Raw genomic sequence first — 12,234 nt, forward strand, 5'->3', positions numbered from 1 at the left:
GACTAATGGTTACACTACAAGAAAAATAGCCTCTAGGGAAGGGAATTCCCATCCCTAAAAGTTCAATTCTGGTCGCAAATGATCTTTTAGGACGAGAAAATGTTGGTCGCGGCTCGTCCCTATAGCTTCCTTCACTAAAGGTGTTTTCCGATGAGGTACTCTAGCTGGTCGTTAAATATCATTAGAGATGGTAACATATCTGGTCTCAAAAACACTTTTAGAGACTATATATCTCGTCCCTAATAGATGATTTTCATTTTTAAAATATAGTTATTTGCTGGTCGCTAAATATTTTTACCGATGAGTAACTACCTTGTCCTAAATTAATCTATCACGACAAGAATCTAAATCATCCTAGATTAATCTTTAGAGAAGAGTGACTGCCTCATCCTAAATTAACCTTTAGAGAAGAACAACTCACTCATCCTCAGTTAACCTTTCGAGACGAACAATCTAACTCGTCCTAAATTGCTACTAAAATCATAAAATTTATATATTTCATTACAAAATATAAAATTGTTACTGAAAATGTCAAAGGATGGTAAATATAGTTTTAATATTTGATAAATATAAAAAAACTCAACCAATTAACATCCCGAGCTAGAATATGATGTCAATAGTTTCAATATTTACTAAACAATAAAAACTTAACCAATTAACATCCCGAGCTATATGATGTCAATAGTTTTAATATTTGCTAAACAAAAAAAACCTAACCAATTAACATCCCGAGCTAGAATTTGAGTTCAAGTTTACATAATGTTCTTAGCAAAATAATAATGAGCCAGTGCATTCTATGAACTTGTATCTTCACTTGTAATTTTAATTTTCAGAAATTTGTAAGAACAAAATATTGGAAAGACAATTAATAACTATTGATATATAATTTAATATACGTAAGAATCAAAGAATTAATAAGAGTCTATATGTGCATACATTCAGATTGGGTGATACTCTTTAGTCTTAGCCTGAGAATTAATAAGTAATATACAAAAAATGTCAAAATAATGGAGAAATAAATGCAAATGTAGTCCTAGCTTGCATAAACGCATTGTAGAAAGAGGGACACAAGTCTATCTAACTACTAAAAAGCATCTACGAAAATGGCAACTGCAAAGAGTGGAGCAGATGGCATTAACAAGCTTATTTTGAGCTACTGGGATGTAAGATATAAATATTTAAATTTCTAGTACGTTTTTGTAAACCATCTGACAAAGCCCAGGTAACAAAGCGGGAAACAGAGTGAATAATTAGAGGAAAAGATTTCAAAACACTCACTAGAAGATTTGCTACTGTAATAGACTACAATAATAGACCTATTTGACAATGGTGGATCTCCGATCAGATAACTGTCTGCTCAAAGGGACAAAAAATTGCCTTAGAAGTGTCCACGGAAATAAGGAAAATCAATTGCACATCCATCTTAACATTGATATTTATGTGATACTCATATTATGGATATATTGGGACTTAAAAATACAACAGTCATCCCATATAAAATTGATGATATCACAGTAATTCAAAGATACAAGAGGGCTTCCATATTCAGTAGCACCCACACACTACTAGGATTGGGATATCAATTTGATTTTATCATTCATAAAATCTTGAAAGGAAACTTACTTGTAATGGAGAAACAGATGGCTAGCATACTGCCTCAATGGACTTCTTAGTATGTTCTGAAGGAAGTTCTGTAATAACCATACTACAAAAGACAAGACCAGTGTGTTTATTTCATAGGGTGGGTGGTGAGAATAAGGATTTAACAAGATAAATAACCTAGCTTCATATAGAGATTTAACAAGGAATGCTTGGATAGTGGATACGGGACAACAAAAAGGATAAGGATGATGACATTCATTTCTGTCTCCGTCGTATGGTGTCTACATTAGTCCTTGTTCATTCATCAATTTACTTATTGTCGATTAGGTTTATCCATTTATTTACTATCATATGAAATTTAACTAGAACTCTATACCTAACTACTGGACCAAATATGGGATAATAATTACTCAATCACATCATCTCTTCACTGTATTCTATTCATGCAGTCGGTTATGAAGAGAAGGAGAAATTGAAAAATGATTGTGGCACTAATATCAATTAGAATCCAACCACTACTTGGATTGTTAATACCCTCTATACGTTTGTGACTGTTATGAGGCCACAAAATGGGTAGTCAAGATACCTCAATAGGTAAATCTCCTACTGTACCAATATCCACGAATCCCATCACCTCTCACTTTGATGGAAAAAATTAACTACCTGTCTGAAGTAGCTGGGGCTGATGAGGTAGCTTAGGAAGCAAAGACGTAATCTGCAAGTTGAAATAGTTAGGCAACAAAGAAGAAAAATAAGTTAACACAATTTCTTAAGTAAAATAAAGTTGAATGGACATAATTTTCAATCATCATTCAAACCTGTGGCATCACTTCGGCTTCAATATCAGAAACATAATCTGATATAACTCATATACAATACAATGCAGCCTCTGCAGGACACCAATCAAAATTTTGATCTTGTCCACAGTGACTGATGACCTGTAAAAAATCAGCAACAATTTTTATCTAAAAATAAATGCAACTCTACTATCTAAGACATAATGTTCTAATGCCTTTCCTAATTTGCATAAGTAGAAACCAAGTTCAGGAAACTCTAGTTAGAGATTATAAAATAAGCAACACCCAAAATCTCCAAGAACCAAATGAAAACATCAATTCTGAACCTTATGCTATTTAAATCTGTCTTGCTCTACTAACTGCTATATCCTTACTTAGATTACAAGAAGTTGAATTGTCCAGAACACAAGGACTTGAACTGTCTTGAAATTTTTGAGAAAAATTGTAAGAAGAAACTTCTTATCAAAACTTTACACCTAAGTACATATACAAGTATCATAGATATTTTTCGTTCCCGAGATCTGATAACAATTCTAAATGAGCGGAAGGCTACTCTCCAAGACTTCAAGCTTTCAAGTTCAACTTGCAGCGAGAACATCTGATATTTTAAGTATAGAAGATCCCGATACAATTTTTCTTTGATATTATCACGACAACTTTATGTGGGTACAATTGATTTCTTAACTGTTCTAGTGTAGATCTGCTATTTTTATCGAATTCAAATAGATAAGCTGTGTAGAAATTTCGTTCTTTGAGAGAAGAATAGTCAAAATAAATTGTCTTTACATACATGACTTCATTTAGAATAAGCTGACAAACAATACAAGGAATCCAGGATGACCACCACCTCTAAGGCAAGTCAAACCGTAAGCTTTCATGCAGCAGCTTTACAGTTGCAACTACAACTGACTCAATTTTTTCGCAGTCATCAAACTTGAAGGACTCTCTCAGCAATCAGACACCACCCTTTTGTAAATTTCTTTTTGTAGAAATTCTAGAACAATTCAAATAAGTTAGTTCCACTGATTTACCAAAGCCAACTAATTTAGTCAACACGTTCACAACCCCAAAAGGAAAACTTTAAAATTAAATGCATTAACCTAGTTTCGACTCTCTCAGAAGTGGTGAGTTAAACTTTTTTGGTTCCTACAATTTGGTAGCTTACATAAATCTAATGAATTTGATACATTAATTTGAGAAAGTCAACCATTTCTACGGGATTACAGTAGTATTACACACCTCAACTACCTTCATATAGAGAATTTTTAACATAGGTTCACCTCCTAAAACAAATGCTGCATCAATCAAGACATCTACAACAGCTGACACTTGGAAACATCACAGAGTAAATTAGCCTGGTGGAAAAGAGAATCTCTTATATTTCTTCTCAACATAATAGTCGATGCACATTCGTGATTCATTTTCCAAAATTTCAAGACAACACGGTAATAAAGGAAGTGACTTAAGGAAATAAATGATGAGGTACATAGATGGTACAGATTGAGCTAGAAACTTGACGCATATAAATGATAAGGTACATAGATGGTACAGATTGAGCTAGAAACTTGATGCGTATCAATGAGCTAAGATACTAGCTATTTGAGAATATGCTATGTCCTTCTAGCGCAAGACAATTAACCGGTCAAATTTATGATTATAAATGCAAATTAAACCGTTATTATCCCTAATATGAACTGCATTTCTCGTTCTCTAAAGCAAAGAAAGCCAACATGATGTAAATTGCTAGAGAAATAATTCAAACCGAAAAGTTTGGTGGCCTGCATTAAAACAACCAAGGAATTAAGCGCAGTGGAAAAAATTTTGGATGGTGATCACACAAGCAAGGGGCAATCATGAGATATTTTGTTGAAGTTCAAGATATTAAGAAAATTGTCTTCACTAGTTCCAGACCGTGGTAGTATTGGCAAAAGAGGGGAATTAAGCATAGTCCATTACTTTTGCTTCTACATTTTAATTTTTTTAGTACTTTTTATAAAGAACACGGTGATAAGATCAACAACATACCCAGTATATTCCCACCAAGTGGAGACTGAGGAGGTTAAGTATACACAGTCCATACAACTACCTCAGAAATAAGGTGATAAGGTCATTGAGCATTATTTCCTACTTTGACCTCAACCCTTCAACATTGTCTTTTTGTAATTGTTATCATGAAGAGTTAGTTTATAAACTTAACATTTAGTGCATAACTTCCTTAGAACAATAGATAATCTTTTCAGAATCCTAAAACTAAAGGTTAACTCTCAAAATAAAATCACCTAAATGATATTGCTAACCATAATACAATAGGGAAACAGGTGGGAAATTGTCAAACGCTCAGAATTCAACTTGACCAACTAAAAATAAAATTCCAGGTCATGAAGCACGGAAAAATCAAACTCTTTTTTTATAATGGTCCATCTTGTGCACTATGCTAATTCAAGGGGATAATGTATATTTAATTAGTAAATGCTACGACAGTAGAAGAAAAAAACATTAAGAAACCAGATTAATTTTAGGTAAAGAGGCGGATGGGGCAAGAAAATTTCACTTGGTGCATTGGAAGACTGTTACATCTCCTAAAAAATGGGATACCTTGGAATTAAAAGGTTTAAATGTCTTTATTAAAGCTTTATTAGACAAATGAATTTGGATGTTCGTGGGGGGTGGAGGGTGGGGGTGGAGGTACAAACTCTGTGGAAGGGGTGATAGTTGATAAACATAATATTATGGAAGAGGGTTGGAGAACTAGAGATATCACTTTAGCTTACGAGTGTGGCTTGTGGATGAATATCATCAAGAGATGGGATTAATTTTGGGAAAATATCTCACTCAACGTCGGAGAGTGAAGGTTGGAGAGTGAAGTTTTGGGGACCTAGCAAGCATCAAGACATATTACAGAAGGATGGAGTCCACAGATCGTACAGAATATCACGCATATCAGCCCCATTAAAACCCTGAGGATAAAATAAGTCATCAGGACATTGATGCAATAGAAACAATATAATAATTTATTGTTAGCATCATTAACAAACCTCAACGAGCTTAATAGCAGCCTCATATCACCATGTTTGTCGATCCCAACAACATGGATCTTGAGGATTTCCATTCTTGATTGTTCATTAAGCAATGGTATTTCTATCTTTCTGTCTAACCGACCAGGACGAAGAAGAGTTGGGTCCAAAACATCGGGCCTATTTGTTTCCATAATCAATTTTATCTGAAAATAGAATAAAGATTAAATAGGGCAAGGCAAAGAAACAATATCTCTCTCCTGGTTTCATACATTCTACCCTTCTTTAAAAGTTAAAAAAAAACTAAAAAAAATTTCAATAGTTGAAAAAAAAATATCTAAGCCCGGATTTTCCCCACCCCACCCCCAATCCCAACCCAAGTAGGAAAATCTAAGTATAAATCATTTAAATGGTTCATCTTATGCACAAATTCCAATTGTGTACTATGATAAATAACTAATCATTCCTACCTTAATCAGCAAACCCAATTAAAGTTAATAGATTTTTTTGGTAAGGCAGGTAAATCAAACTTGGAGAGTTCAAAGAGAGACTATAAAAGGATGCATGTCTTAGATCATGGACTATGGAAAAAATCCCAACACATTTTGATGGAAATATACGTTTAAGATCATTACAGACCTTTCTAAGCTGGTCAAATCCATCCAATTGATTGAGCAACTCCATGAGTATTCTTTGGATTTCACGGTCTGCACTGGTTCCCTCTCTAAAATGGCATCCACTAATTGCATCTATATCATCGATGAAAATGATGCAGGGCTACAAATAAATATAATAGAGTGTTAACATTTTAAGGCACCTCCGGAATCATTCTACAAGTCCAACACTTCCAATATATGAAACAAATCCGATTGAAGTCTTACTTGGTGATCACGAGCATAATTAAACTTTTTCCAAATTAATCTTGCACTCTGGCTAATGTACTTATCAATAATGGCACTTGATACGACCTAAAACAATCACCAATTATAAATGTCCATTATGAGATGCTATTAGATTGGAGATATAACCAAATTCTAGTACGCACACCATTAAAAAATTGGCATCTATGTTTCTAGCGATTTCCCTGGCTAACAACGTCTTGCCCGTTTAAGGAGGTCCATAGAGAAGAACACCTTGAAATAGAATCCTCGGTTACATCAGAAGTGATATTACAAGCAAAAGCATTTCTATCCATGCCGACAAATATAAAAGAATGCAGAAAATTATATTGAATAATTTACCTATGGAGGCTTAATCCTCGGGAGGAAAAGCTCAGGATTCATTAGAGGTAACTCTATGGATTCTCTCAGCTCCCTGATTTGATCTGGTAGTCCACCCACAGCAGAGTAACTGATGTTGCAATGATCTTTATGAATCATGTTGTATACAATAAGATCAATTTTCCATTGATTTCTCATGATAAGGAAATTGGGGATGAACATATGTAATAATTCTAAATGTAGGCCTAGATATTTAACACTTGCAAGCAAAACAGTGATTACTAATTTCACGGGGAAGTGCCCGCATGATTGTAAGTGTTGTCATGTCGAGAACCACTCTTGTACCTGAAGTTAATTTTTCCTTGTCCACTTTAATGTGGCGTCCAATCACATACCTTGGACTGCTGCTAGCTTTTACTATCACTACAAAGGTAACGGAAGGTCTAAGTAACTTTTTTTATGTAAAAGAAAAAAATAAACACTTTGTGATCAATAATGCATTTCTAAGACTAAAAGAGTAAATGAATATTAGTCAGGATCAAGGGTACTTACAACACTCTATATAGAGGTCGGAGCACTTCTCCTATAATTTGTCCAGCACTCTGAAGTGACTTGAGATCATCTTGTGTGTTAGCATATTCCGTTTTGGTAGCCGTAAGTTCTCTCTCACTGAGAAGAATAACTTTACAATCAATGGAATAAATATAATGATAGAAGATTAAAAAGAATATGAATATTATAAAGTTTTGCATGACCAAGAATTTAACCTATTTATTAGATTATAGGAATACAACATAATAGAAGAAAGAAATACCAAGGAACAATCACAAAGAAATAGAGAATGTATCACCAGCCCCATGGTCACTAATACCAAAACAGCTGATCTATATCTTACAATCTGATGTATCACAAACGAGGTTATACAAGCTCAAGAAAACTAAGGACCAGAGTCACAAAATATGTTGGGTGAGCAAATGCATAAGCTCCCATTTCCAATAAAAAGCTTTGGTTTATGATAGTTTTATATTAGGGATCTGTATCAGAATAGCTACACCGTCCTTTCTGAACAAAAGGATAGGTGATACTATTGAGACTAAAAGTATGTCAAAGCATGCTTAAATATATCATCAGGCTATATATAGTTGAATTATGAAGTTTGAAAACCCAACCAACTGCACTTGTACTTTGTGGAGTAGAGAGGCATAATAGCGAAGGAACAAAATTTAACAAATGGAAACACTAAATGATCCTGTTGATTATTAGAAAAGGAATTTATTGTCCAACAATCAAGAATTACAGGAAACTAAGAAAAGATATGAAGCAATAACATCTGTTATATTCAATATTTTATGGAACATTCTTACAGTAGGCCACCATGCTTTATGCCCCAAACCTTGAATATCCACACAAACATTTAATTTCCAAAATCATATATATATATATATATATATATATATATATATAGACACACACATACACACACATATACAAACACAAACAACATGTATAAACGTTTGTAATAGATCCTTATACCAATCATAGCCGGGGTTTTAGTGCATCGGGATGCCCTTGCCCTTAATCTGCGCCATCACAAGTGCAACACATAACATCAATAGATCCTTATACCATACCAGGCAATGACACTCACATGCTTCCGAAATCTTCATCTTCATTAACACTTAATTTCAACATAAAGAAATCATAGTTTAAAGCACATTGACCATAACCATGGCAATACAAAACAAATCTCACACATCTTGTGCAAGGCAGGTTCAAATATAAGCTAAAACTCTTTTTTTCATTTAAAAATCCTTACTTTAATCCCATAAACAGTCCTTGAATTATATTACTAGCACTAAACGTCTCGTTTCAATTATCTATATGTTTCCTCCTTTGCAACAAAACATAACGTATCTAATCTTCTATACAATAAAAGTAAAACAAAAGAACAAAAGTCCTACGCATTGGAACTGAATTATAGAGAGATGATAATTGACCATCCACAAATTGATAAATTTCATAGTAAATTACCAAGTTGTACAAATAAAAAAAATGACAGATTCGGATAGAATAAAGTAGGAAGAATAAGATCGATTAGCTCGAACAACCAAGCAATAAAACTAATTTCAAACAATTTTGGAAGAAATGAGAAACTAGATAGAACATATAGTTAGAACAATTAGATACCACTACCTCTTTTGAGGTAGTGGTATGGACTTCGTACACTCTACCCTTCCCAGATCCTACTATGTGGGAATATATTGGGTTTGTTATTCTTGTTGTTGTTGTTGTAGCTGCAATAACCCGAATTGAAGAAGCAATTGGCAAAGTTGCTCCCTTACTCATTGTGAATCTGCAAAATTGGTGCATATATTGATGGATTTCTAGGGTAAACTTGCGACAAGCCGCTGTATTTGAGGATTGAAAATGATGTATAGTGCGTGTATGTATATGTTATTTTCGAGAACGAGTTCGTGTATTTAGGCGCATATTAGTATCGTGTAAAAAAAGAATAATTAATTAAGGCGCTTATTAGTATACTAAGTGAAATAAAATGAAATTGTTAAAATTTTAATTACATTTTGGCATTAGTTTTTCCCGCTCAAAGCTCCTAATTACAATTTGGGACTAGTTAAAAGTTTTTCTAGGAACCGAATTTTGTACCTTCACAATAAAATATAATATTAAGGACCAATTTTTTATCTCGTCCTAATACATCTACTTTTAGCGACGAGATTAATGATTCATCTCTAAACGTTGATGATAAATAAAACAATTTCTCGTAGTGTTATTATGGATCAACTTGACTTAATAACAACTTATTAACATATCATTATTCAATTATGTCTTCAACAGCATACGTATAGTATGATTTTACATATCATTTCAATAGTTTTTAATTATTAACATATTATTATTATTATTATTATGTTTATATTTGTAATTAAATCTAAATATTCAGGATCACCAAATATGATGGTTATGGCTATACGTGATATGTCTTTGAATGTGGCTATTCTGGCACAAGCTCTTTTTTCAAATTCATTTATCACTTGTCAGAGATCATTTTACAACAAACAATGACTGCTCAGATGGTATTGTTTGCAAGACTTGTCATTATTTTTCAGAGGAGAATGTCAGAATTTGTCTTGCTCGCTAATTGATTATGTATTTATCGCATAATTAAGGGGTTAATAATATTGTGTTGTGTGTCATTTGATAATGTAAATAAAGCAATTTGCCATCACTTCAGTAGTGTGTATGTTGCAAATTGTCATCAAATATGTGTACTTTTGTAAACGTATGCTAATATAGTGTATGGTATGTTGTGTGTTTGTTTTTAATTTTTTTATTTTTTTTTTTACTTTATATATATTTCTCCATTTTATTTTACGGGTCACCTTTTCATCGGGTACAAAGTTTAAGAAAAAAGTAAAGACTTTATGAAGTTTATCAAATTATTCTTTATAGAAAAATAAAAAATAGAAAAAGTGTAATACATATATTTAACATTAAGCGAGACCAAGATAAAAGAGGATTTATATCTTTAAAATGTTACTAAATAAGGATGATAATTGAGGCGAGTGGGGCTGGGATAGGGCTTGAAATTGTCTTAATGGGGCATGGTAGGGCAGGGGAACATTCAATCTAGGTGGGGCGCGGCGAGGCAAAACTTAATCTTTAAAAATTTTAAACGGGGCAAGGCAGGTGATGGTAGGGTATAAACTATTTACACCCCTCAGCCTTAGTTTAAAAATCAAATCCCCCTCAATTTTCAAAAATAATTATTTTTCCCTTTTTTTTTAAATTAACTTTTTTAAATGTATATTCTACCCTTACATTAGGAAAAATGGTCTGATATATACCTAAATTTTGATAAAACTTATTGTAACACACATGAACTTTGTAGGGATCCTATGACCCCCAAAACTATTTATTAACGTATTATGACACCCTTAGACTATTTATTAACGTATTTTACTAACATTTATTTTCACTAAATTTTTTTATTTATTTATGAATTTTATCTATTTATTAGCTTTAAACCTCACTAAAATACATTAATAAATAATTCAGGAGGTTCATAGGCCCCCGTAAAATTCAGGCGTGTTACAGCAAAAACAAAGTTTGAATATATTTTGAATCCTTTTCCCATTACATTATCAACGATTACTTCTTTTTACTTCTTTAATATATGTGTGTGTATATGTATGTATGTGTGTGTATGTTGGAATTTTCTTTTTATTAATTAGAAACCATTTATTTTATGTTTGTTGGTTCTTTTATTTTTTATTGAATTGTTCAACTCCTAGTTATTAAGAAGTGGATATATTTTCAGTGAGTTAGTAGTTTGCTAGGAGTCTTAGTAGTCATAGATTTTTGGATCTTATGCGTAACAGAAAATTCTCTGTAAAAATTTATATAATGATGTATCTCGTTTGCTATAAAAAAAAGGAAGTTGCGCAGAACTTCATTTTTCTTCTGTTAAGATTTCAATTTTCATTTTTTTGTTCTATTTGCAGTATTTTATCGGTGGTATCAAGAGCCAGGTTTAATCTATGAAGAAAGAAAATCAGTGAGGCGAGTTTACCCTGAAATTTATTATCCATCTATGGCTTCAGAGAGCAATTTTGTCCAAGCAGTCATTCCTCGTTTTGATGGTCATATGACCATTGGAATATGCTGATGGAAAACTTTTTACGGTCCAAGGAGTATTGGCCAATTGTCGAGGATGGCATCGGTACTTCAGCGAAAGGCAAAGCTTTGACGAATGCTCAAAAAATGAAGTTTGAAGCAAGAAAGCTGAAAGATTCGAAGGCAAAAAATTACCTCTTTCTGGCTATTGAGAGTCTTATCCTGAAAACTATTCTTTACAAAGGAACTTCCAAGGATATATGAGAGTCCATGAAAAAGAAGTATCAAGTCACTATAAGATTGAAGCAAGCACTGCCAAGCCTTGAGGAGGGACTTTGAAACTTTGAAGATGAAAGAAGGTGAAGTTGTTACTAGCTTCTGTGCTAGAACCATGGAAATAAGCAACAAGATGCGATTTCATGGCGAGAAAATAAACTATGTCATAATTGTTGAAAAGATACTGCATTCCTTGAAACCAAAATATGATTATGTTCTATGCTCGATTGAGGATTCAAAACACATAGATACTTTTTCACTTGACAAATTGCACAGTTTCTTGTTAGTGCTTGAGCTAAAGATGGACCATAGTTTAACTTTTAAGGAGCAGGCCTTGAAGGCTTCTACTGTTATTTCTTCTAATTTTAGAGGAAGGGGTAGAGGTAGAGAAAGAGGGAGTGGAGATCGAGGAAATAGAGATGGAGGTAGCAAAGATGGTGGTCTGAAATTTTAGAGCCAAATAAGACTACGGTAAAGACTGAGGAAGAGATTTAGATAAATCCAAAGTTGAATGTTATCATTGTCATAAGTTTGGCCATTATCATTTTGAATTCCGTACTAGGCTACCTAATGAGAAAGAAGAAAAGTCAAATTGTTTCAAGAACAAGGAAGGATAAACCTTGTTAATGACAGTCCTGTAGAAAAAGAACCTGAAAATCAAACTATTTGGTATGTAAATAGTGGCTGCAG

General features: G+C 33.2%; 1 protein-coding gene and 1 pseudogene across 1 annotated transcript; one reads left to right on the forward strand and one right to left on the reverse strand.

Annotated features, from left to right (window-relative positions):
• Nucleotides 1–4,950: 4,950 nt before the first annotated feature.
• On the reverse strand, nt 4,951–6,608 carry LOC124897916 (annotated as a pseudogene).
• A 5,009-nt stretch (nt 6,609–11,617) lies between these two features.
• On the forward strand, nt 11,618–11,998 carry LOC124897917. The gene has a single exon (XM_047411543.1). It carries the CDS (start codon nt 11,618–11,620, stop codon nt 11,996–11,998), a length of 381 nt encoding a protein of 126 aa, XP_047267499.1.
• The last annotated feature ends 236 nt before the right edge of the window (nt 11,999–12,234 follow it).

Source organism: Capsicum annuum, chromosome 4 (assembly GCF_002878395.1).
Source record: "Capsicum annuum cultivar UCD-10X-F1 chromosome 4, UCD10Xv1.1, whole genome shotgun sequence".
In the NCBI taxonomy this organism is placed as follows: Eukaryota; Viridiplantae; Streptophyta; class Magnoliopsida; order Solanales; family Solanaceae; genus Capsicum; species Capsicum annuum.

Bases quoted from the DNA above. Each gene is read 5' to 3' on its own strand.
- LOC124897917 (XM_047411543.1), top strand. From the start codon at position 11,618: ATGAAAGAAGGTGAAGTTGTTACTAGCTTCTGTGCTAGAACCATGGAA.